Here is a 25,873-nt window from a genome sequence, read left to right on the forward strand (position 1 = left end):
ACTTAGGTTCAGCGCTTGCTGGAGAGAAGAGTAATTAAAGATATTGATGTGTAGTGAGGGCTTGGTGTAACTGATGGGGATGTTGAATTTAAATGCTAAATGTATGTGTTATGAATATTAATTGCACTCTTATTTTACACTAAAGGAAAGACCTTTTGAGGGAGGTATATTTACTTGTTACAGTTCAGTTGAATTAATTCATAATGTTCAGGGCGGTAGAGGGAGTTTTTAACCACATTTCAAGTTCCGCTGGAAATAGAAGAGCCAGGAGCGCTTTCATCAGCGATATTATGTCATTTCCATGTTTTGCAAATGCATTGATTAGCATTTCTGCTGGAGGTGATGGAGACTGGAGAGGCGGGAGGGAAGGTCTGAGCTGAGGGTAGCGCAGGAGCTGCAGACTCTGCAAGCCCGGAGCAGCCGCGGGGGGGACCCTCTCCTTGCCCCCGCGTCCCTCTGCCTCTGTGGTTGCTCTGTCTCTGTGCCTTGTTTCCAAACAGCACTGCCCGAATCTGCTCTGGGAGAGGTGAGCAGATCTGGGGAATCGTGGATGTGTCCTGGGCTGGATGTTTCTGTACAACGGTTCCAGCAGCAGGACAGTCCCCAGGTCCCTTGGGTGTTTCTGTCGCAGTCGTGGGCTCTCAGGCTCCTGCGGTGGAGCCCAGGCCAGAGACATGGGAAGCAGGGTTGGATTCGTTCACCTCATGCAGAATTCTCCACGTCAGCCGGTTACTGACTACTAAGTCATTCTAGATGGGAGAAAAAGGCGCTCCCAGAGCCCAATTCCTCTCATTTAATTTGCGTCCCTTGCCCAGGGCAGCGTTAGCTGCTGGGTGATGCCCATCACCTTACCCCCTTGGCTAAACCCGCTTTTCTTCCTGACCCCCGGAGCCCCAGCCCCAGGATCAGGCCCCAGCGGGTCTGAGCAGGCAGTGGGTGCCATCAGGGCGCTTTCCCTGCTGTCCTTGTCACCCCTCAGCAGGCTTTACGCTCCCTTTCTGATACATATCTTGCTGCTCGGGCTGGAGCCTGGCATGGTGGCCACAATATCACCGAGGAAGGAGATAAAATAGGTGTGGGATGAAACCTGGTACGACAAAAAGTGCCTTGTTTGAAGCAGCTTTACAAAGTTGGGAAAGATTTAAGGCAAACGAGGTATTAAATCAACAGCGACAGCAGGCCATAAAGGAGAGCACCTGTCTGCAGTCTCCTTCGGTTTGCATCGCTCTGCTGTCGTCCCTGGACGTGCCACCGGGCACGCAGGGATCGATGCAGCGAGGCTGGTGCCGGGGAGCAGCAGCGCTGGCTGCCCGTGCGCAGCCCAGCCGGCGGCTTCTCCTCCTGTGCTACAAACCAAGTCCTGCCTGAGTGACACGGAAAATGATTGGCGTTGCAGGGCTTTAGATGTTGCAGCTAATTGAGTCCCTGCCCCTGCATCCCGGTCAGCTCCTGGAGCATCGCGCCTTGCCCCGGGAGTATCCTCCTAACCTGGCGCTCGACATTTCGCAGCTCCTCACCCAGCCTCCGCAGCACTGCGCGGGGCCCCGGTTTCTTTCAGAGGCAGAAATGGCTTTGGAAACCTAAATGAAAGCACAGCACAAAATACAGAGGCTTTCTCTATCGCCGAGAGATCAAACCCAGAGCAAGCAGCTGCTTTGCACAAAGCCTTTGGGAGTGAGACGCAGCGCCGTGGTCCCTCGATGGCTCCGTTGCACCGGCAGCTCCTCCAGCCGGTCGCCATGTCTCATCGATCTGGAAGAGGTTGTGTGTTTGGGGTGCCTTTGGTGGGGAAAGGACGTGCCAACAAGGTGACCCCCCTCTTAGCTGCAAGCACAAGCTCTTTTCTTCACCCCATGCTTCACCTCCTGCTCGCATTTAGCTCAGGGCTGGTGAATGAAAGATGGGGAATGTAGCAGCTTCCCATAAAGACGCACGAGACAACTTTGAAGTATTGATTTCCTGAGAGTTCCTTACTCCCAGCAGTGGCTGGGGCAGGGATTGAACTTTCTGACTTTACACCTAATTAGAGGGAAAATTGCTGCTCTGTCAGGCTGTCCCAGGCTGGGGGGCGTTGATGGAGAAGCCCCATCTGAAGCCTGCAGCCCTTTGCTTCTGCTCCCCCTCTGTCCCCGACACAAGTGGGTGGCTCAGAGGGTAAGAAGATTAATGTCCCCCGAGCTGGGGGGATGAGTGTGTGCCAGGATGCCCCATCCATGCCAGGGACACAAATGGCTACGACAGCCCCGTTGTCCCCAGCCTCCCGCTCTGCAGAGCTGCGGCGATGGAAGGAGTTGCCAGTGCTAACAAACTGCGTACCGAGGAAGTTATTTTGAGTCAGACAGGAACGGGAGCTGTGCTGGGAGCAGGAATGCAAATAAACAGCCAGAACAGCAAATTGGTATTTTTTAATGAACCTGAAAAGACATTTTTTCCCTCTCTCACTCTCTCCTGCTCCATAAATGAAATCCCCATCCTCTTTCTGTGCTCTGCCAAGGTTCCCATTTTACTGGCTGTTTCCAGGATGCAGGATGCGGGGTTGGATTGCTTTGCAAATGAGCGAGTTGCTGTGTCTCTGCCCCTCTGGTTATCGCCGCGGTTGGGGTGGATTTGGGCCACCCCATCGAGTACTGGCCGGGTTACAGCGCTGGGGCAGAAGGGCGACAGCACCAATTGCCCCTTCATCTCCAAACTGTGCTTCCTTTTCTCCCCCCTCCCTGCCCATCGGTGCCCAAACGATCGCCTGGGGCCGGGTCCCGCTGACCGCTGTCTCCTTCGTTTTTCCAGGCGAATAAGCTGAGAACCAAAACGCTGCGCAACACGCTGAACCCCACCTGGAACGAGACGCTCACCTACTACGGCATCACCGACGAGGACATGATCCGCAAGACCCTGCGGTAGGGCCCCGGGGGGGTGAGCGGGGTGCTGAGCCAGGTGCCGGGGGGGGGACGGGACGTGTGTCCCTTCCCCTCCCCTCAGGGGCACCCCAGGTATCCCTCCCCATCCCAGTGACGATTTCCCGGGAGAGCTCACGGGGACCCCCAGCCCCACAGGACGGTCCTGGCGGCTGCTCGCGGCAGAGCAAGGCAGAGTTATTACCCATCAAAGCCTATAGCTTGTGCGCGTGCCCTGCATGCATCCATCACCCCCGCGGTGACCCGACGCTTGATTTACGGGGAGCCTGGGCTGGAATAGCTGTTGAGGAGCATGGTCCTGCTTTGTCATTAACTTCATAACTCACTCGCTGGGCTCCTGCCTTCAGAGCTGGTGTTATTTGGTTTTAACCTCTTCATGCCCAGCTCTCACGGGCACGTGTTAAGGCTTTGCAGTCGTGTCTTGCTGAGAAAATCTCCCCAGGAAAGCTCGAAAGCCCCTTTCGAGGCTGAGCTTTTTGGAAGAAAGCTGGAGGCATCTGTGAATTATTGTCAAACTAAATGAAGAGTGTTTGTACGTGTTTATTCTATTCTCTCAGTTTGGTTCAGTCTCTGCACATTCAGCATCTCCCGGCAGCATCTCCCAGGGGCTGGGAGAGGTTGCGTGGGGCTGGAGGTGGGCAGGGGCAGCGTGGTGGGGCCATGCGAGCTTGGAAGTGCTGTTTTGCGGGGGGCAGACCCCTGCGAATGCAAAGGTTTTTTCGTGTCTTGGCCACCGTCCCACCCGGGTGAGGGCAGGGAGTGACCCGGAGCCTGCGGACAGATATTGCCCATCACCGCTCTGATCTGGGACCGCTACGCAGGAGGATTTGCTGTAAGATCTGCTGTCAAATAAAGGAGGATTTTTGCATCCTGCTCTGAGGACTCGGGGCTTTGTCAGCTCCGTGGCTGGAATCTGACCCTCCTTATTTGCAGGTACCCTGGGAGGTTATTATTTTCCCCATGACGAGAGCGCAAAGCTGCCTTATAAAAGGTCCTGCTCAGAGGTGAATTTGGGCAGAGCCTACCTGTTGTCTGCAATGTGCATAGAGATGAGAAATTTAGTGCTGCAGATTATTATTTCACATGGAAAATATTAGTCATACTGAAAGTGCTGCAGGCTTGTCGGGCTGGAAAGCTTCTGGTTTATCATTATTATTGGTGGGGGTTTATTTTAATTTTTCACTTCAGGCTTTGAAGTTTTCAGCCTCTTCAAGCGTGGAAATCGGTTTGTAGAGAGGTGTTTGGCTGAGTTGTTTGCTGAAAGGCACCAGGGAGCAGAAGGGCTTGACCCCCACCTTTTTGGGCCCCTGATAGCTGCTTCTCCCTGGGGAAGGGCTGCACTCGCCCGGTCCCGGGAGGCAGCAGGGAGGCGCGGGATGCTCAATGGCAGGGAGACACACAGAAATGTGTGCGTGGGCTGGGCTGGATTTGCTCTTCTCCCCACAGAAATCCCTCGTTAGCACATCCCCGTTCCTGCCCACCAGCCTGGGTGCTGTGGGTGCTTCACGGGGAGCCAAGCGTGGCCACGGGCTCCCGCAGGGCTCAGCACACGGGGCTCCTTGTGCCCCCTCCAAAGCTAAACGCCATGCATGGACCTCTCTACCCCACTTGCAGGAACCCGGGGTGATGTGCAGGGACCCCTCGCTCTGCGGGGGGACGTGGCTGAACGGAGACAGCGTTTCTGTCTTGGGAGCTCCATGGGGAGCTCAGGAGATTGCTGGCAAGGTCGGTTAACGGCCAGTTACCCAAAGTAGCTTCAAAGGCCACATTTCCAGGGAGGCAAGGGAAGCCTTGGGCTCACCTGCGGTGCGGTTGCCCTGTGCGAGTTCCCAGCCGGGCACTCTGCGGGGAGCGAAACTCCCTGCAAAGCCTCATCTGCTCATGCAGGGGCAGCATCCCTGGGGTTTGGCGTCTCCTCGTGCCATCAGAGCCATCCATCTTGTGCCTTCGTGCCCGTCGGAGCTGCCTCTTTGCAGGGAGGCTCCCAGGCTCTCCAGCGCTCTGCACGAAGACTGCACCTTGCAGGTGAGGTTTCCTTGCTGGCAGCCAACCCCAGTGAATTAAGTAATAGTTAAGGATCAAAATCCTCTCCGCGTGGAGAGGAATATCCAAGCGCAATTCTGACTCATCGGCATTTGCAGCTAGCCGATGGAGTTTGCTGGAGCCTGTCCCCCATGGAAGTGGCGAGCCCCATGATGACATTGCCACGAGGGCGGCCGGTGGCTGGGAGCACTGTGGGGGCCACGCAAATCCCCACCTCGCCTCCAAGCGTAGCGCTGGGGTCTGGCACTGCATCCAGACGGAGCGGACTCTGTCCCGAGGGATTTAGCACAGCCCGGTCCCTGCCGGCAGCACGGGAGCCCCCAGCCCCACCGCCTCAGCACTAATGAGGCTCAAGGTCTGGGCACCTCAGCAGCACCGGTCCCTGGGTGCAGGCAGGCAGGACCAGCCTTTTCCTGCGTGGGGCAGAAAGGGGAATTGCATCCTCGGTGTTACCATGGCAATCGGCGCGCCAAAGATGGCCTAAAAGCCGGCAAACTCTGGGCTGGATGTTATGTTTTTTCAGCGGGGCTCAGGTGGCTCCGCCGTCTCTCTGGGAAGGTTGCACGAGCAGAAAAGTGGAGAAGTTTGTGAAGTGGAGCTTGCTGTGGGGCTGGGGCGTGTGGCTTTGGTTTTGCCTGGAAACGACTCCAGAGAAGCATTAATGAAACAAACATTTGGGTGGAGAAGGTTTCCCAGCTGGCACCTCTGCCACGGGGCTGTCGCCTGTCGTGTGGGCCATCTCCTCCCCTGGCTGTGGGGGGTCTTCCCGGGGGGGTTTCAGCCTCTTCTCTTGTGTGGACCTCCAAAAATTTTCTAGTCAGGACTCTGAACCCTTTAAAAAAATGTCCCACACGTAGATATGGGTGTGTAAAGGTTCAAATGAAATAACGTTTCTCAGTCCCATCTCCGAAACCAGCGTACTGCAAGGTGGGCGCTGGGACGCCCTTGGTGGCCCCATGTCCTTCCCTGCGCTCGGTGCTTCTTCCCGTGCCGAGCTTCGGCCGCCGGCACAAACGGCCGTCGCGGCGGCAGGGCCCAGCCTGCCCTCAGGCGCTGGGCATGTGCTCCGCTGCTCTGCCCAACGGGTTTGGCAGAATTTCAGGTGGGAACTCGAACTCTTGCCTATGGCCCAGGGAATTCCTCTGCTAAAACAAAGCTTCTGAGCGCCGTGGCTCCATTTCTTATCTTGCCTGGGGGAGCCAGAGCCTAAAATTCAAGTGCTCTTCATTTTCCTTAAGCGCAATTCCCCAGCCCCCTTTTTTCTTTTCTCCATCTTCGCGGTTGAAGATACTGGCAAAGGAGATTTTATTTATCCTGAAGCAGGTTTAGATGAGATGAGACTTCTTGCAAACCAGCCACAAGGTAGAAAAATCTATCTTTTATTTTAATTCCTTGCTTGGATTTTCTTCTTTTCAAACACTGGATATTTAATCGAGTAGAAGGATGCAAGGGTGGGAAATGTTGCACCTCCTCATGTAGATACCTGCTGAATTGTGTCCTCGCTGCCTGGCTGAGGGAGTCTTTGGTTTATATGAGGAGGGATGGATGGGCTGAGGTCCCTGGCAGCTGGGGCTCACCGAGGATTTTATATTTTGGTGTGGATTGAGCTGTTTCTCCTCTATGAGCCTCTCCATAACACCAGAGGCAATGGCCCTTCACCCTCCCGGTGCCGCTTCCCACAGGAAGCATCTCCCGTGCCGTGTATTGTCCTGCCTTCGGTGCTTCGCTTCACCTGCCTGTCATCTCGGCAAAATATCTCCTTCTCCACCAGGAAAAGCTGACTTCAAAGCTGTGGGGACACTGGCTTTCCTTGCGCTAATCAGGCAAGGCTCCTGCAAGGTGGCCGTAGGTAGTTGAAAGAGCATGAGTGATGCTCCCCTCGATCTGGGAGGTGATTGTTCCCCAGGTGCCTCCTTGGTGCTGAGATTCATGGAGGGGCAGGGAACGCCATTGCAAAGTCTCTTTAATGTAAAAATAACGACGGGGATCAAAGCTGCCGCCAGCCTTCGCCTCCCTGCCGCCTGGAGAGCGTGTGATGCAGCAGAAAAGCTGGAAAAGCACCCAAAAATCTTTCCTGCCCACCTGGGCTCTTGGTGGGACGTGTCCAGCATGGGTTGGTGGGGCAGTGTTGGCACGGGGCACTCTGCCAGCGCCTGCAGCCCTCCTGGGGGGACGAGTGGCATTCGCCTTGTCGCAGGGGCCGGAGTAGGGGCATCCTCTGCCTCCTGGAGAGCCGAGTAATGGATCCCCTCTTGCCCGAGCCCCCCAGCCCCACGCAGTGCCCCGGCAGGCTGCCCCTCATCCCCGTGCGGCCTCGTCCAAGCTGGTCGAGTGACTTTGCTGTGACGGACCCAAGCCTCGGGAGCCGTTGGGGTTCATCTCCCCAAGCAGGGCCGCCCCCAAAGAAGAAGGAGAGGTGAAGGCAGCCCAGCTAATTGCACTGGCAAGCAGGATTTTGTTAATGAATCAGCCCCCTCAAAAAACACCAGATACCTCAGATTTCATGAAACGCAGCAGGTGGGAGGATCTTGAAAGGTCTCATCCATTCATTGAATTAAATATCCTTGAGTCTAGCCCAAGGCTTAATAGCAATGAAACCACCCACCATCCTGAGAGAAGGCGAATTCAGAGCCGCTTGAAAGATGCTGGACTCGGAGGGCCGGAATGGCTGGGCTTGGGGGGCAGGTTCCCTGCCGGCACCAGGGATCAATCCCACCCTGTAGTCCCTGCTCCCATTCCCCGTCTGCAGGCACCTTTGCTCCTCGTCTGCGGTCTGAGCGTGGCTGTGCCGCAGCAGCTTGGCTGCAGTCTCCGGTGGTGGGAAGCCGGGGTGCATGATGGGGGGAGGCAGAGAAATGCTGCAGGGGAAATTGGAATAGGCAGAATACAATCGCCTACATTTAAATAATACATGTAATATGTAATAAATAGATTGTATTCATAATAAATATCAGAGCTGGCCAGATATTGGATACAATTATTCATATCCAGATATATTGGCGAAGTGATGCATTATTCATATGATACTCAGCTAGCCCACGAATGCCAGGAATTCTTTGTTTAATCATGTGTTTGACAAACATCATGACTCATTAAATACATTATTGAGAAAATAGTATTTGATCAGGTCGAATAGGCGTACTGCAGACACTTAGAGATTTGGGGTCCCAAATTGCTTTACTCCAGAAGCGCTGAATGAAGTTTGCTCGGGAACTGCAGGCACGCTCATAATTTCATCTAACTTTTACTGTGGTTTCTGTGCTCAGACTTTGAGGCATTTTGTGGTGGAGCCCAGCACTGAATCCTCCTTTTGGTTTTCGGAGAGCTGGACAGTCCCAGGACGCTGCCTTTTTCTATTTTCTCTCCTTGCCAGGCATTGCCTGTCCTTAAGCCAAGCAGGCATCACCTGCGCGTCTGCTCCTCCATCGAGAGCCTCCCAAGTTGCTATAGGGACCATAAGGGATCTTAGATACAGGAGATGCATCTTCAGGCTCCGCTGCCTATTACGTGTATGTATATTGTGGAAAAGGGTCCTCGTTGACCCCATTCTCCCCTTTCCATGACGGGAAAGAGGCCGGAGGAACACGTGTGCCAGCAGAAGTCGTGAGTCAGCGGAGCGGGGTTGCTTGAGCTGCGCGGTGAGTCAGGACTGTAACCCAGGAGCCCGGGCTGAGTAGGAGGGAGAATAACTTTAATGAGCAGTGATTGTTCACTTGCTGCTTAGTTTTCTTCCAAGGTGGTTTTCACAGCCCTCAACTTAAAGATCAGGACCTCTCAGTGGAAGTTGTCAAATCAAAAGCCGAGCTCGAGGGACTGGGTTTAATAAAGAAAGACGAGGGAGGGGTGATGTTTGAGTTAAAGGGCTCGGGATAGCAGGTGAATGTGGCTGCCAGAGGCGTCTCTTGCTGTTTGTCATGGAGCTGATTTTCTAACCCAAGGCATAAAAATTCCATCACATCGATTTCTCGTAATAAAATTCAAGCCGGTGTAATTGCATTATGCCTGTTTCCAAAAGGAGGGCTGGGGCCGGAGCTGCCTGCTCATCTGACTCATGCTCGCTGCCTTCACTTATGGGGCCGGTGCACTGCCAGCCTGCCCGCATTAAAAATACCGTCCCAGTGAAGATGAACCGTCACCAGCCAGAGGGACTGGGGCTCGGGGGCTGAATCCAAGGGACTGGGAGGGCTGACATGAAACTCTGCATCTGAACCACCTCTGGTCATCGCACACGGATGGGCACAAAATATGGGGACCCACCTGAGAGGTGGCCAGAGATGCCGTAGGGAAAATGGGGCTGGGAAGAGACCTGGCGGTGTCTCCAGCTCTATCGTGCTGCTTGGAGACAGCGGCAGTTCCCAGGTCTTCCAGATGTGCCAAAAACTGCCTCCCAAGGGACCCGGTTCTGCACAAACACCTTAACTAGCCTGGGATGTCAGCGGGGACAAGGAGGATGGCCATCGCCCCAGCGCTGTGCCAGGCTGGGCTGCCTCCCTCACGCAGCACCTGCGGGGCTGCCCGGGGTGCTGTCGGTCCCGTGGGAGAAAGGGGACATGCATTCTGCGGCGCTGCGGCAGGCTGGGGCTTGTGGACCCCGACACTATCCCGATTTGTCACCTTTCTCCCTTGGGGAAGGGTTTGCCCTTCGGTGGGCTGCAGCTCGGGCAGCTGTGGTGGTTTGGCTACTGCAGGGTTGTTCCTGTGCCCTGGCTGCTGCGGTGCAGGGCGGGCAGGAGCCGTCCCTGGGGAGGGCACGCAGGGGCTGGCCCCTGCCTGGGGCTGAGCTGAAGGTCTCTGAGCTGTAGGGTGCTGCAGAGGGGCTGGTGTTCTCAGAGCCGCTTGCTAAGGTGGGAGCAAGGGGCTTCCCGTGTCCCATGAAACAGGGCTTGGCAGGGCTCTCCAGCCTCTCCCAGTGCGACGCTGGAGATGCTCTCCCTGCCACCACCACTGAAGTTTTCCAGCCGTTTCCTTCCTGGGCTTCTGCCCGTCCCGGGTGGTTCTGGGGCTTCACGGCAAGTAGGACATTGCAGTCAGTATCTTGTTGTGTTTGTGGGGCATATCTAGACATTGTCAGGCGAAGATCTTGTTACTGATGTTCTTAAGAGGTAAAACTGGCGCCAAACCCTGCCTCCCCCGAGCGTGCAGGAGACGGCACCGCTCTGCAATCGCCGGGTGTAAAAATAGACGCCTGGCTGTCAGCTCCTTGTGAGGGCCACACTCCTCTCCTCTTCAGCCCGGCTTTCATAACTGTGCGCTTGCTTTCCCTCCTCAGAGCTTTGGCCAGATGGGTGTGGGGTTGTGCATGCCTGGCAAGTGCCACTTCTTGTCTGGAGCTGCTGCTGCTCCTTTTTTGGTTTTGTTCTTTAAAAGAGAGGCGAGAGGAGGAAGGGAAATAGGAAATATTGTGCCTGCATTTGAGATTCTCTTTAAGGATTGTACTGTTGCGGTGGGGTGGTTTTTTTCGCGGGTATCTATAGTAACGCTGCATCCAGCAATAGTTTTCTGGAGAGCAGCGTTCCCCGTCTTCCCACTTGTATTATTTTTTTCCAAACCCCTTTCCTTTGCCGCTCCCTGGCCCTGACAGTCCTTGTGCCATGCGACTGAGCCATCCCCGTGGCTCCCTCGCCACCTTGTTATTCACTTGTGAGCATGAGGGTGATCATCCATGGATAAACGATCCACGGATAAACCGTCCAGGCGCTGCGCAGGCCAGAGGCATGGTGTGCAATTAGTTACACTGAGGCGGGATCGCAGGGCACTATTTATCTTTAATTAATTTTACCCCTTCCTGAATAAGTCTCGTTTGTCGAAACCCAGCAAGGTGGAGCGCGGTCCCTGGAGGCAGAGGTGCTGCCTGTGAGAAATGGGCACCAATGGGAGCGGGTGAAAGAGGGAAAAAATCAGGCAGCAAAAGGACAAGAAGACACTAGGAAAATTTTTAAAAAGAGGAGAAAGGAGAGAAGGGAAAGGAAGGGAAATGCCTTTCCTTTATGGACAGGGAGCCTAGCCGGTCCCTGCATGGTGCCAGTGCAGGTGTGCGATGCAGGATGCTCCCTTCGGAGGCGGACGGGATGGCTTTCCCTGTCCCCAGCTCCAGGCAGCGCTGCTGGGGGATGGCTGGTCCCTTGCAAGGCAGCCACCACCCTCCTGGCCCCCTCTCTGGGATTTCAGGAGCTGCGAGCGGAGGCTCCCTGCAAGCGCTAACTTTGCTCTTCTGTCGTCTCTCCTGACGCCCAGAGCGGGCTGGGAAGCAGCAGAGAAATGACTCATTAGCTGCCAGCTCAGGGAAAGGCATTTATAGCTTTCACACGGAAAACAGCCTTCGCTCAGCATCGCCATCACTGCCCTCGGACGCAGGCTGCCTGCCCTCCTGCGCAGGACCCCAACGGGGCTGGGAGAGTTTCGCTTGGCCGAGGTGTGATGCTTTTCACAGGCATCTGCAAATCCCTCCTGGTCTTGTTTGCATGGTGGGAGAGGAGGTGGAGGACCCCCTCCGTGTCCCAGACCAAGCAGCCAGGTCCCCAGCACCAGGGGATACCCTGAGAGATGCCACACTCGGAAAAGTGCCCGAGCCCCTCAGGTGGGGAGGGAGGGAGCCCTGCGGGGAGGCACGCTTCTCCCAGCCACGCAGTTCAAGAGCAGGTTTAGGAAGAGCCTTCTTGGCCGGGCAGGATGCAGCTGGGCTGGCGGCGGCTCAGAATAGTTTTGCTTTAGTCACCAATGACTTTGTGGTTTTAATGGAAGAGCCATCAGGATGCTTGAGGCCCTGAGTTGCTTTTTTCCAACAGCACCTGGGCTGGGGTGTGCGTTAGACACGGCGACTGCGGCACCGCAAGGTTGTGATGTTCAGGGTTCGTGAGCATCTCGCTGGAGGGAGCCCAATCTCCGGCGGGGTGACAGCCATCCCGAGGGGTGCAGGAGTCCTGGCCAGGATGGGGTCTGAGCAGGAGAGATGGCCGTGGTGGCTGTGGGGCCCAGCCGAGGCGTGCAGGTAGCTCTGTGTGGGCGGCTGTGTGATGGAGCTGGGAGACGTGGTGTAGCACAGCCTCCACCTCCCGCATCCCTCTGCTTCCCCAGACCCGGCCCGTCCGCCATCCCAGCAGCCTCGGGTCTCGGCTGTGGAGGTAAAGCAGACCAAGATACTGGATGTCACATTTAAACATCATGACCTGCCCCGGCCAGAGCTGTAGCAGTGGCTTGATGCCCTCCAGCTGCCTGTGAAGGAGGTGCCCAGTCACTGGCCTGGGGAACAGTGGCCTCGAAGTCGTCCCCTCGCTGAGGGGACCTGCAGTGCGACAGGGCAGCCCCTTCCCTCGTACCGTTGCCTCCCCTCTCCCCAGCGGACCCGCTCACCCCGTGCTTCTTGCAGGATCTCGGTCTGCGATGAGGACAAGTTCCGCCACAACGAGTTCATTGGGGAGACGCGGATCCCGCTGAAGAAACTGAAGCCCAACCAGACCAAAAACTTCAACATCTGCCTGGAGAAGCAGCTGCCGGTGAGTGGGGGGGTTCAGAGCTGCGTCCCCCACCGTGGGCCCGCGGATACAGCAGCTTCTCCCTGCAGCACGTGGGAGCGTGGGGTAGTTTGACCCCTCAAATGTGATCAGGGATGGGGAGAGCATCCCTCGCGCCGGGGAGGTGGGTGTCCGGCCGCGGCTGCGTCCCGGAGCAGCCCCCGGACTGGGTGCATTCCCTCCCCCAGATAGATAAAACAGAGGACAAGTCGCTGGAGGAGCGCGGCCGGATCCTCATCTCCCTCAAGTACAGCTCGCAGAAGCAGGGGCTGCTGGTGGGCATCATCCGCTGCGCCCACCTGGCCGCCATGGACGCCAATGGCTACTCCGACCCCTACGTCAAAACGTGAGTGCTGCTCCGCAGCCACGCCGGGCAAGACACTGCCGCTACCAGCCCTCGGTGAAGCCGTGCTGTCCCCTCTTGCCTCTCCCTGCAGTGGAAATTAATTGATCTCATTAGGAGATGCAAATGAGGGCGTCACGGCAGCAGCTTGCATTCGCCTGGAGCGTGTTATTCCCCGGCGATTATTTTACAGCTCTTCAAAGTAACGTGGGTGCAGGATCTGCCCGGTGGCGTGTGGCCATGCCTGCCCCGCACCAGGGCAGCACGTCGTCCCCGATGGTTCAGCGGCGGCTGGGTGGCCGCGGTGCCCCACTGCCAGGCTCGGCGCTGCCCGTCGGCGCTGCCCTTGCTTGGGAGAGGGTCTGCGGCAGGGACGCGGCCCTGGGGACAGAATTGGTGGCCCAAAGCACACAGGTATGGTCGGCTTTTGCTGATGGCACGGCCCCAGCCCGGCGGGTGGTGGGTCTCATCCGGCAGCGCGGGGATGGGTATCCCCCGAGCAGGACAATGCCTGTGCCCGACGGTCCTGGACCTCTCTCAGCACCTGCGGGCGCCTTTGCTTTCCTTCCCAGTGATACCCCCAGCCTTTTTACTCTTCGAAGCCCGCGCCGTCCCTGCCAGGATGAGGATAGCTGCTGGGTCAGGTCTGGCCCTCCTGGCTGGTGGCATTTGGGGTGCAGGCATCCCCTCCTCCCAGCCCCAGGGGACGGGCAATTAATTGCCCCCTTCCCCAGCTCCCAAGGGAGAGGAGGCTCCCAGCCCAGCGCCCAGCCCGGCAGCGGGGCCACCGCCCCGCGCTTTGCAAAGGCTCTAATTACAACGTGTGTGTAATTAGGTCAGACAGCACTTTAATCGCAACCCATGGCTCCGGTGGCTCCAGGGCCTCGTTAACAGAGCCGAGGGCACATTTACAGGTCCCGCTGACATTTTGCAATGTAAATGACTGGTAGTACCTTCCTTTTGAAAAATACCAGCAATATTAAAAAAAAAAAAAAAAAAAAAGAGCCATTAAAATGAGTGTAATGGGCTGCTGCGACTCGGCCTCACCCAAACGATTCAGGGAAGTCGGTGTCATCCAGGGGCTGTTAAGGGATGCTGAGGAAGGTGATGGTTTGCTGACGCAGAGCCGGGCTGGCGCGGGGCCCTGCATTGCCGCAGCTCCTGGTTTTTGGGTGGATGGCATTTTTCAAACTCACTCTCTGCAAAGCAGGGGGGCCATGGCGAGGAGGAGCTGGGAGCCTCCCCTGCGCCCATCCCATGTCCCTGTCCCCAGAGCACTGACCCAAACTTTGGCGCTTTCAGGGATGGTATTTGTTAAGGCAGAGCTACTGGGATACTGTGCTATCTGGAGTAGATTGTATCTGCAGGGCTTGAATCAGAGCAGATAGACAAGTGATAATTCTCGGTACAAGCCCTAATTTTTTAATTATGAGCAAGATCTGGAAAGTGTAACGAGGAAGCAGAACTGCTGTTTAAAGGAGCAGCACCAACATGAAACAATGATGGACTGACTTTGGCCTGGCCCAGATTTCAGGTGCCCTCTCTGCTTGATGACACTTTAATCTCGTTTGCTTTTCGGCCCTGCTGCTGCGCTGCAAAATCTCTGCAGGAAACGGCGGTGCACGAAGCTGCAGCCATTGCACTTGCTCCTGCTCCCTCTTACACACCTGCGTGTGCTTTCTGTCTCCTGGCAAGGCTCTGGATGAGCAGTCCGGTCGCACGGTCCCAAGTCTGGACTGGTTCTGGGCTGGGAGTGTTTGACTTCGGGAGCTGGGAGCATGTGTGCAGTGCCAGTGTCCCCTAGGGACTGGAGATGGGATAATCGGTGCTCTCTGATGGCAGCCAGCGACTCGTCTTGTGCTAACGTGGGGAAATGCTGCTTCCTTCCAGCCATCTCCAGCGTTTTGGCAAGGGACGGGAGGAGGGAGCTGCAGGTTCGGGGGGCTCAGCCACCCATCTCACCCTCCCTCCGCTCAGGAGCTGGTCCCGCAGCCGCAGGTGCTCCCACCCGTGCCCGGGCTGCCTTCCTCGCTGGGAGGGGGTACGGGACCTGTGTGTGACCGTGCTGCATCGGTTTCGTTGCAGTTACTTGAAACCAGATGAGGACAAGAAATCAAAGCATAAGACAGCGGTGAAGAAGAAGACGCTGAACCCCGAGTTCAATGAGGTGGGTTTTTGCCGGTTGTGGTTCTTGCCTAGGGGCTTTTTTTAGTCCTCAGACTTAAAAGGGAAAAAAAACCCCGCAACCTCAGTCATTAGGTGAGGGATTGAGGTTGAGTTCCCCGTGGGTGGCAAAGGGCAACAGCCTGAGGAGGAGGAGGATGGACAGCCCCAGCCCCCTCCCAGGGCTCCCAGCCCGCGCAGGAACCCAGCACGGGTTCGTCCTGACTCCGTCTCCACTCCCCAACAGGAGTTTTGCTATGAGATAAAGCACGGCGACCTGGCGAAAAAGACCTTGGAAGTCACAGTGTGGGACTACGATATTGGGAAATCAAACGATTTCATAGGTGAGTGGGGCACTCCAGAGGGTCTCCTTGGCCTCTTTTTTTTTTTTTTATCTTCACCTTCCATGCCTCTTCTTTTTTCATCTGCTGCTCTTCTGAACTTCTCCAGCCTCCTGGTTTGTTCTCCATCCCCACGTTCGTTCTTGCTAGGTTTCTGTTCTGCTTTCATCCCTCTCCTGCACCTGAGCCTCCTCTCCCACAGCCGGCCCCACTACTCCTCGCTTCAGACATCCCCCACGCAAGGAGCACCCAAGCAGGGAGAAGATGCATCTCCCTCTCCCCTTCTGTTTTCAGATCTTTTCTTCTGAATAAAAACCAGATTTAACAGGGAGGTTTCATTTATCTCTGTTGGATATCTAGGCTTGTTGTGATTTTGTTACTGGTCACTGTGATTTATTGCTAACAAGCGCCCGGTATCTCTGACAGCCGCTGCAATTGCAATGAGCATCCAGCCCTCGGCATAAGAACAAGCTGCCCGAGGCAGGTCCCAGACCACAGCCATGAGGGGCCGGGGAAGCCGGGCTGTGATTGCCCGTGTGTCACATCAGGTTGTGGCATCAAATGCCGTGAGAGCAGCTGCATGACCTGGCTCCGTCCAGCATTCCCTAGCATCCCCCGGCATCCCTCGGCATCCCTTGCAGGGCTGATGCTCACCCCCACCTCTCCCTCTCTCTGTCTCTCTCTCAAGGTGGAGTCGTGTTAGGAATTAATGCCAAAGGCGAGCGGCTGAAGCACTGGTTCGACTGCCTGAAAAACAAGGACAAGAAAATCGAGCGCTGGCACACACTAACGAACGAGCTGCCGGGGGCTGTCCTCAGCGACTGAGCACCATGGGGCTGCTCCCCGGGCGGGCACAGCTCTGCCGGCCACAGCCTTTGGACTTCTCTCGTTTACGGCTTTGGATACGGGGGATCGTGGTACCGGGGCAGCCGGGAGAGCGGAACACCCCACGCCACGGCCTGGCTGCAGGGAAACCCTTCCCAGGGAACGAGGCAGCGGCGGTTTGCTCTGCTCAGCACGTCCCGTCCCCTAAGGCTTTTCCAAAATGCCTCTTTGCACCCTGACACACTCACACACACACTCACAAGCATGCAGATGCATGCGCACACACACGTGTGCACACGCACACGGACACCACACGCCTGCATGCACTGCAGTTCTGACTCCTCTCCTAACTCTTTGCTATACTGAATTACCTTCTCGCTGCCTTGCAATTCAGTGGCAAAAATGAATGCATCAGTCTCCGTTCGTGTATCTAATATGAGCAAAAGGCGTCACTAAAACCTGGAACTATTTTCTCAAGGCAATTGTGCCATATTTCTGGTGGTTTGTCAGTCTCTGTGGTTTGGGCCTAAACAGTCTTTTATGCATTTAAAGCTCCTCCATTGGAATGATTGTGTCCCCTGATAACCTAGGAAGACTGTTTGCTTTTCTTCCAGAAATGGTGTGCTCGTCCTCTCCAATAACCCATGTGAAGTTAGCCAGCAAGCTGAAAGTGCTGTGCAGACCACGGCTTCCCTCTCGCGGTCCCCGGGATCGGGCGGCTTCACATTTGCAGAAGTGGGGGGCAAACTAAAAAGCTCAGCGAAGCCGCCGGCCATTCCTGCTTCCTGGGACCGGCAGCGAAGTCTCGTGCTGCCCTCGCAGCAGCCGCTCTCCTAATGAAACCATGCCTTCCCACCGGAGCCACACAGCCAGGCTTCAGCACGGCTATTTTTCCAGCAAAGCTGGCTTTCAGGCTAAATTTTTCTATCACTTTGCCCTTATCCATCCTTTTCCAATTCATGCCGTTACCTAAAACCCAACCAAGGCGCTTTACGCTGCGAGCTGGTGGGGTGCAGGGAGCTGAGCCGCGGGGCCGAGCCGGCATCGCGTTTGCAGAGATGCTCAGCTCCGGCACGGCCGTTAGGTTGGTCCATTTTCTGCCTCAAACAGCATCCAAACCAAATTTCTGTGTACAGCAATGTAATAATATAATAATATTATAATAATAATCCCAGCTCTTGTCCTCCGTGACCCACCCTGGCCGGTCTCTGCATGCTCATCCCACCGGGCGCCGGCTCTTGGGCAAACACGACTTTGTCGTGTTTGCCCAAGAGCCGGCGCCCGGTGGGATGAGCTAAAACTTTCTGCGAAATGCTGCACCGTGCCAGAAATTTTTGAAGCCTTTAAACCACGATTTGTTAGGAAGAGCTGCTGTTTCCCCATCGGTCTCAATTACGTACCGCTTCCGAGCCCCGTAGCTGTGTGTGCGTGTGCGCACGTGTGTTGCCGACTTCTTTTTTTTGGAAAGCAAGCGGATCTCTGGAAACCTACGTTTACTTTTCAAAGTGACGATCGTGTTACACCTTGTTTGATATGGGGCGGGGGGGGAGGGGGGAACCAACGTTCATAGGGGCTTTTTTAATAACTTAATATTTGTAATGCATTCTACAGATATGCATGGATTTTATTTGAATGCCGACAGCGTGTCAAATAGGATGTTCCCAGTAATCCTCTCTGTCTGTCACTGGTCCAGCACCTTAAAACCTGGTTTGGGTCTGAGCTTCCAGGAGAACTTTGGGAGCGCCGGGTCGGCTGTGCCTCCCTTTTCTTGCAAAGTTACTTTCAATCCATCATTTGTTGAAGCACATCTTGCCATGAAACTGGTTTATGCCTGAGGTGGAGTAGGACATGATGTGTGTGTGGGGGGGTTCCTTCACTTTGTATCCCAGTCTTTTCTAAGCGGACGGTCTGTCCGTCCGTCCGTCCCAGCTGCATGCAGAGTGGTGGTCGTAATGCCAGGCCTCGTGAAATGTTTGATACCGATGTTTTGCTACCATGTGAAGGCTGCAGAAACTGTCCTTACCTGCATCCTAAAAGACTTTTGTATTTCAGTATTATCTATCTGTGTACTTTTTGTCAGATTTGTTAATATTTATAATGAGAACCCAAAATAAAAAGGGGGAAAAAAAAAAAAAGGTCGATGCCGGCGGTGCAGCTTTTGAATCTCCCTGCATCAGTACGACGGTGCACGAGCTCGGTGAGTCACAGCACTTCTCAGATGGAGCACTGAGTGACCCAGGGACGCGAGATGAAGAGCTGGGGCCCGGTGAGGACTCAGGGAGTGGGAGATGGTTTTAAACCAGAGCATCGGGTGCTGCTTGGCTTTATTTTCCACTTTCCAATCTCTTGCTGCTGCAAAAAAAAAAAACCCAAACCCACTGTAACTGTGCTGGCTCCACGGCCCCTGCTTTCACTGCGGACCCCACTCTATCTCGGCAGGGTGCTGTGAGGTTGCACAGGGACCGTAAGCGCTGGCGGTGGAGGGTGGGAGGGAGATTAGTCGAGGGAGGATAAAAAAAAAAAAAAAAAAAAAAAAAATCCTCTGGTCTTTCTGAAGTTGCCATTAACTTCGCATCACTTAAGGCGCTATTCAGTAACGTGAGCAGAAAGGCGCTAGAGACGCCCACGCAGAGCCACGGGCCGTCTCTGCACAGATTTTGCCGTCTTGGACACTGTGAGTGTCCTCCCCAGGGTGAAGGTGCAGTGCCCTGCGCTGGGAGGGAAAGGAGGTGCTGCCCACCTCACGGCTGCTCCAGCTGCCTCGTTTAATGTATATTTTCCCCGCTGTAGTTTTGGATTGATTGAACGTATATTTCCAGAGGTTAATATTCAGGCTGTGAGCAGCTGGGCTGCTTACCGGTGCTGAAGGCAACCCCCTCCTTGGAGGCTGCCATTTCCCGTGGGAAGCCCTGATGGTGCTAGCTCTCCGCGCCCAGCTCGCCCTTCCTCATCACTGCTCCTCAGACCTGGACTATTGCATGGAAATTTAAAAACCTGCCGATGGTCCCTGCACATGTTAAACCAGCTGCTTCAGGCTACAGCAGCGTGTGGATGTGGCACGGCAGATACTCCGCTTTCCAGCCGCTCGGCCCAAATACCCACAAGTACGGCCCAAACCGAGCTTCCCTCGTAGACAGATATATAGACACGCCACCCCCCCACACTCTTTACATATATATCCCCCTAGAGCGATACAAATATATATACCTATACACACAGAGTATATACACGTATACTCATGCATATAGGTGCATATATACGTGTGTGCATATATGTGAATGAGTTCATCAGTTATATTTTTAAAAAATAAAGGCTTGGCATTTCTCCATACCATTTTTACCCACTGACAAGGTGCAGGCACCGCAGCGGAGGCAGGAGCCGGAGCTGGGCGAGCATCCCCAGACACATGGCCGTGCAGGGCGCACCAGGGCAGGCAGCGGCAGCATGGAGGGCCAACGGTCCCGCCGCGTGCCGGGGCGGCGGGTCGGTGCCACACGGTCCGTGTTGGCCGCGGCGGTGCGGCAGCCGCCCGGGCGGAGCGCAGCCCGGCACAGGGTGTTAATCCATCATCGGCCCCGCTTAATCAGCTCAGGGGAGCAGATCCCTGCGCACCGCGGGGCTGCGGCCGCCCACGGGATGCACAGCTTGGGGGTGCGGGGGGGGGGGGGGGGTGCGGGGGGTGCCCGTCCGTCTGTCTGTGTAGTTATTATATTTAGAGTTATATCTGTGTATGTCCATCTAAATACATAGCTATATAAATAGATACATATATATGCATGTATAAGTATATAAATGCACTTTCTATAGTATATTTTAGCTATAATTATTATACGCATATAAATATTTTATAATGTATATCTATGTGTGTATAAAATATTTATATAGACTACAATATATAATGTATTAATATATGTTAAATATATACTATATTATATACTGTACATATATACATAAGTAACTACATACATATATATGTATGCATGTAGAGCTACACATTCACTTTTATATATTATGGTTTTATAATGTTATATTTATACATATATGTATAATATAATTTTTAAATCTCTCCTTTATATAATAAACATATGTATGCATGTATATATAAAAACATGCATTCTTATATATTATATATTTATGCACGTGTGTATAAAAATATACATCTTTACATAGACAGCTATATACATATATATGTATGTATAATATATTTATATTCTCTATATACAATATAAAAATATATATCTAATATTATATATAAATATATATGTAAATGTATATTACATATAGCTACAGATACAAGTAGCTATATTTAAAGGCACACACACATATGAAAGCATGCATATATACATGCACTCTTTATAATATATAATAAAAATATTATATATAGACTTTGTATATGTTTATATATATTACTTTTGTATAATTTAATATGCATATATATGTGTATAAAATATTTTTATTTAATAGATTATGTAAGTATATACTACATATTATATATGTAGTATACATTGTATTATATATATGTAGTCTATCTAGTTACAGGTAGCATACTCTCTCACGCTCTTTCTTGCATGCTCTCTCCACATACATCCATGTATGAATGTATATGTATATATACACATTAATTCGTCTATATAATATTATACATACATAATATATTTTATATAGTTTGTTATATTTATTATTAAAATATGTTAATTAGTATATTAATATATTTAATGTAAGTTTATCAAGTATATTTATAACTAATGCAGCTGAACCAGCCGGGGGCCAGCATGTGGCTTTTGGCAGTGGCCGGCGTGGCCTCCCCCAGGAGCTCAGCATGGCCGGCGGGGATTTTCCTCTGCTTCTTTCCGCGCGCTCACCCCTTCCCAGGCGAGGGGGAGCCGCTGCCTCCACCCCAGCACCCTGCACCCCCTGGGGCCGCACCGCTCCGGGGCTCGCGGTGCTCCCCGGGGGGGGTGGCTGCTGCTCCCAGCACAGGTCAATGGGACGGCAGCGCCTGCAGCCCAGAAAAGCCACGGCACGGGGAATAACGGCCAGTCCCGGGTGCTGAGGCTGGGCAGGGGTCACGCTTATGGGGGAAGGCAGCTGGGAAGCACAAGGAAAAAAGAAAATCTATTTACTCAATTAAATGATGCACCGCTCAGTCATCAGATTTTTTTTTTTTAAGTCACTCTATCCCCTCCAGAATAAAGAGCTGATTATAAAAAGAGGGGTGAGAGGACAAACCCTTCAGATTAAAAAAAAGCTTAAGGTATTTTAATGCAAAGCTCCTCTGGGGTGCGTCAGGCCCTCCTGCTTTATAAAGAGGCTTTGCTTTTGGAGAGGGTCACCTGCATCAGCTGGACTGGTGCTGGTGCTCCAGAAGACGACCGATGTACTCCTCCAACAGCTCGCAGGAGCCCCCAAATAATGGGACCCCGGGGCCTTTCGATGGCCCCCAGTGGCCCCACCAGGCCCCGCGGGGCATGTACCTGTCGGTGGCTGTGCTGATGGGCATCGTTGTGGTCTCCGCCTCGGTTGTGAACGGCTTGGTCATCGTGGTTTCCATTAGGTACAAGAAGCTCCGGTCCCCCCTGAACTACATCCTGGTGAACCTGGCCGTGGCCGACCTGCTGGTGACGCTCTGCGGCAGCTCCGTCAGCTTCTCCAACAACATCAACGGCTTCTTCGTGTTCGGCAAACAGATGTGCGAGCTGGAGGGCTTCATGGTCTCCCTGACAGGTAAGGACATGAACCTCGAGACCTGTCTTGGTCTTTGGTTGGTGCTATTGTGTTTAGCAAAGAAGCTTTGGGGAACATCTCATCAGCTTGCTGTGTCTCCTAGAAGTCAACACTTTCATGCATGATGTAAAACTCGTGTCCTTCAGCTATTCTTTAGTGCAGGGAAGGGTCAAGTTGATGGTTGGTTGTGCCAGGTCACCACATGCTCTGTCTTGGTCTTCACAGGGCGGGAAATGTCACTTGGGCACATTGGGAGTCCTCGCTTAGGATGCGCTTCGTGGGTGCTGGCTGCTGTGTCAGCACATGGATGGTTGTGTGCGCACCAGAAACGTGAAACTGCACAAAACCTTTTGTCGAGGACACTCCAGTGGAGAAACTGTGGTCATAACCACAATGTGTCACAGACACCCAATTGCCAACTTCATTTTTAAGGGCCGAATATCCTCACAGCTATCCCTGCCATAAGAAAAACGTCTGACTTTTACTTACTTACTTCTTGTTACAACAATATTTACTTCAACAGCTCTTAATCATCGTCTGCCACGTCCCAGTGTGGGCAGCAGAGCGGTAGGAGATCCCGGTCCTAAGACACAAACCCTCCTTCTCTCCCCAGGTATCGTGGGGCTGTGGTCCCTGGCCATCCTGGCCTTCGAGCGGTATGTTGTGGTCTGCAGACCCCTGGGAGACTTTCGGTTCCAGCACCGGCACGCCATCAGCGGCTGTGCCTTCACGTGGAGCTGGTCACTGCTCTGGACGACCCCACCGCTCATGGGCTGGAGCAGCTACGTGCCCGAAGGTAGGGGAGATGTGCTTCAGACTCCACAGCGTCATCGTCTTGCATATCGTTTTCAAGCACGGGTAGTTGGAGACTGTCTATGCTGGTATTTAAAACCTCCTGCTTGCTCAGTCAATAATCCTCTCTCGGAGGTTGCTTTTCAGGAGTTTTACCCATTGCATGACACACTGCAGCCATTCTTTACACGTCTGATGGACATCGGAGCCACAAGCTGCTCTGGCTGCCAGAGCACACCGAGCAGCACCCAGCACACACCCAGCCCAAATCTGCTTATGATGTAGAGGCTTGGCATAACGCTGCACGCCACGACAAATTACTCTCCTACGTAGAGCAGTCGGCCAGCCAAAAACCGCAGTGGCTGATCTCCAGGTCATTGGGGATGGAAAAGCGAGAGGTGCTTGGGCAGCATCGCTAAGAGGGGGCAGCGCCGGCGTTTGCTATTTTGGAGCCTGTTACTGAGCCCCTATCCAAGCCCGGGATCGGTTTAGGCTCGTTTCGAAACGTTTTTGTTCCAGGTCTGAGAACCTCTTGTGGGCCCAACTGGTACACCGGTGGCAGCAACAACAACAGCTACATCTTGGCCTTGTTTGTCACCTGCTTCGTGATGCCCCTCAGCCTGATTCTCTTCTCCTACACCAACCTGCTGATGACGCTGCGAGCGGTAAGTACGGCGAGTACAGAACGAGTTAATGGTTTTCCGCTCACAAAACTGCTGGCGAGGCACGTCTCCATCGGGATGAAGAGCCTCACAGGAGGTTTTTGTGACAGTCGATGGAGGTGACACCTCCTGGCGCTGATGTCAGGGCCCCTAAGGGATGGGAATGCTGTTGGAAGTTGTTAACAGGCATCTCTCTCTCTTCACAACTCCCCGCAGGCTGCGGCGCAGCAGCAGGAATCGGACAGGACGCAGCAGGCGGAGCGGGAGGTGACGCGCATGGTGATCGCGATGGTGATGGCCTTTCTCATCTGCTGGCTGCCCTACACCACGTTTGCCCTGGTGGTGGCCACCAACAAAGACATCACCATCCAGCCGGCTCTCGCATCCCTGCCCTCCTACTTCTCCAAGACCGCCACGGTTTACAATCCAATCATCTACGTCTTCATGAACAAACAGGTGAGAGAGAAAAACACAGCTTCACTGGGGCTTCTGGAGAACAACTTAATGGCTTCATAAAATGTGGAGGAACCATCTATCCTATCTGGAAGCACGGACACAGGCTCAATCCGGGAGTTGCTGTATAAGCAGAAAGGTTTTGGGGAATAAAATGGAAAGGGGCGGAGCAGCCTCCGAGCCTGAACAAGAGCTCATTTTCTGCTTCCATGATTTTATGGGGTCAGGCAACTTAATTTTAGATCACAAACTGTTCATTAAACACAGAAAGCAAACAGAATGAAACTTTTATTGTCAATAAACTGCCAGGGTCTGCAACGAGTTGGGCTGGGAATTAATACAGATGTCACCCAAAATACAATGGGCTGAGGAGCGTACACCCCGCAGCCTCTGCCTCCAGGTCTCGAGGCAGACGCCAGCTCTCTTCCACAACACGTAACCTGCATTTTCCCTGCCCAGTTTCAGAGCTGCCTGCTGAAAATGGTGTGCTGCGGTCACCATCCCTGGGGGACAGGAAAAACTGCTCCGGCTGCCCCCGGTCCCCACGCAGGCATCGCTGCAGATGGGCTGCGGAATAAGACGACACGGTCTCACCCTGTCTAACTGCGGCCAGATCCTGCCTGCACCAACATCAGCTTCGGGCGCAGCCTCTCCCACCCAGCCCCATTCAACACGGGCGCAGAGGAGGGCCCCGTGCTGTAGCCGCTCTCTGCGCCCAGGAGGTGGGTGGCTCTTGGAGGTTAGAGAGGTCCCCAGCACCCCTCACGCCGCTCCCCGGAAAGACACGACATCATTGTGTTCTTGCCGGAGGAGCCACCCCATCACAGGATAAACTGCAAACTTTTACTTCACTCTCCTAACGAGACACCCCTCCCTTCCCACCCCTCACCTCGGGGAATCAGGATTATTTTAAGAACAAAATCAGAGTAAATTTTCCTCAATGCAAAACATCCCCAGTTGCCGTTCGGCCCCAGAGTCGGGCTGAACACCCTCGGCTGTGACACTACCTCCAAAGAGGTCCACAGCACAGAGCCGCACGTTCGCCATCCCTAGACAGACCGAGTCCTATTTGCATCGCCCGATCTCGCTGTGAAGTTCGAGGTCAGGCTGTGAATCTGGCAAAAATCCAGCAGGTATGTTTAAGTGCAGACTGCGTTAATAAACATTAATAAACATTGACGAGTCCACATGCATCTGTTTTACCAGCTGATAGAAGGTCCGACAGAAAAATTCACCTCCCGCTACTACAGCTCACACTTCTCTCATGGCAAGTGCCACATATGCCATCATAATGGACAGCAAGAAAAAAACATAGCTCAAAGACATGAAGTCATATATTTTATTTATATTTAAGGCAGTAAGGAAAGGTCCTAAATCCACTGATTTCCCAGCAAGGGTGAGAACCCAGGTTGTAACAGGCCCTGTGCACCCTGAGGACAAGGCACAGCAGAGCCACTGCTGCCCGAACGGCCAGGACGTTAACAGAAAGCAAAAGATGCCAAAGCCTGTAAGTAAAAAATAAAAGACAAAAAAACCCTCCATGGGGTTCCACGGCTACACACTCGATTTTGAATCTCAAACACAATGTTTATTTACACCAGCTGCAATTACACTTCTGGACTGCGATGCAGCTTATGTGATTTAGGAGCCTACGGATAAGGCTTCTAAGCTCAAGGTTTAGACAATACCACAGACAGCAGTTCCATGAGACTGTTTTATCAAATTCCTCTGTCTTTAAAAATGCTATCAGCAGCTCGTCTGTCTTCATAGTTAATTTCTTTAAAAATTTGATTCTTTCAAAATTGCTTTCAAAATGAGACTGATCCACAGTCACAAGATTTAAAGGTTCACTCTCCCCTCCGCAGTTTTGTTTCTACCACACATCATCCACAGGGATGATGCCAAAACACGCCTCACTCCTCTCCTCCTCCCACCATCTTCCACAGCTTTTGCAGTTGCAGCAAACCCATGAAGGAGTTAGAGGGAAGCAATGCTAAAAGTTGTTCATCACCTCACTAAATTGCCTCACTAGCATGCAGTCCACAACCTGGTAACAGGCAGTCAGAAAGGCAATTTGGACTGGCAGAGATTATGATGAGATTTG

At 53.6% G+C, this 25,873-nt stretch overlaps 2 protein-coding genes across 2 annotated transcripts in view; both read left to right on the forward strand.

Moving 5' to 3' along the window:
* DOC2B (double C2 domain beta) overlaps positions 1 to 16,265 on the forward strand; it is a 35,133-nt gene extending 18,868 nt beyond the window's left edge. Inside the window, exons 4-9 of the mRNA XM_050909052.1 lie at positions 2,785 to 2,894; positions 12,322 to 12,448; positions 12,655 to 12,812; positions 14,895 to 14,976; positions 15,220 to 15,316; positions 16,002 to 16,265. Coding sequence (XP_050765009.1) covers positions 2,785 to 2,894; positions 12,322 to 12,448; positions 12,655 to 12,812; positions 14,895 to 14,976; positions 15,220 to 15,316; positions 16,002 to 16,138 — 711 coding nt within the window. The 3' untranslated portion in view covers positions 16,139 to 16,265. The remainder of the gene's footprint in view (positions 1 to 2,784; positions 2,895 to 12,321; positions 12,449 to 12,654; positions 12,813 to 14,894; positions 14,977 to 15,219; positions 15,317 to 16,001) is intronic.
* A 5,248-nt stretch (positions 16,266 to 21,513) lies between these two features.
* Positions 21,514 to 24,372, forward strand: LOC127024254 (pinopsin). Its single transcript, XM_050908700.1, has 5 exons — positions 21,514 to 21,862; positions 22,476 to 22,658; positions 23,174 to 23,319; positions 23,533 to 23,772; positions 24,229 to 24,372. Exons 1-5 carry the CDS (start codon positions 21,514 to 21,516, stop codon positions 24,370 to 24,372), a joined length of 1,062 nt encoding a protein of 353 aa, XP_050764657.1.
* Positions 24,373 to 25,873: the final 1,501 nt, after the last annotated feature.

The sequence above is a fragment of the Gymnogyps californianus genome, chromosome 20 (genome assembly GCF_018139145.2).
Source record: "Gymnogyps californianus isolate 813 chromosome 20, ASM1813914v2, whole genome shotgun sequence".
NCBI classification, from domain to species: Eukaryota; Metazoa; Chordata; class Aves; order Accipitriformes; family Cathartidae; genus Gymnogyps; species Gymnogyps californianus.

Bases quoted from the DNA above. Each gene is read 5' to 3' on its own strand.
- LOC127024254 (XM_050908700.1), top strand. From the start codon at position 21,514: ATGTACTCCTCCAACAGCTCGCAGGAGCCCCCAAATAATGGGACCCCG. The intron at 21,863-22,475 runs GTAAGGACATGA...TTCTCTCCCCAG, and splicing joins CTTCATGGTCTCCCTGACAG to GTATCGTGGGGCTGTGGTCC. The intron at 23,773-24,228 runs GTGAGAGAGAAA...TTCCCTGCCCAG, and splicing joins ACGTCTTCATGAACAAACAG to TTTCAGAGCTGCCTGCTGAA.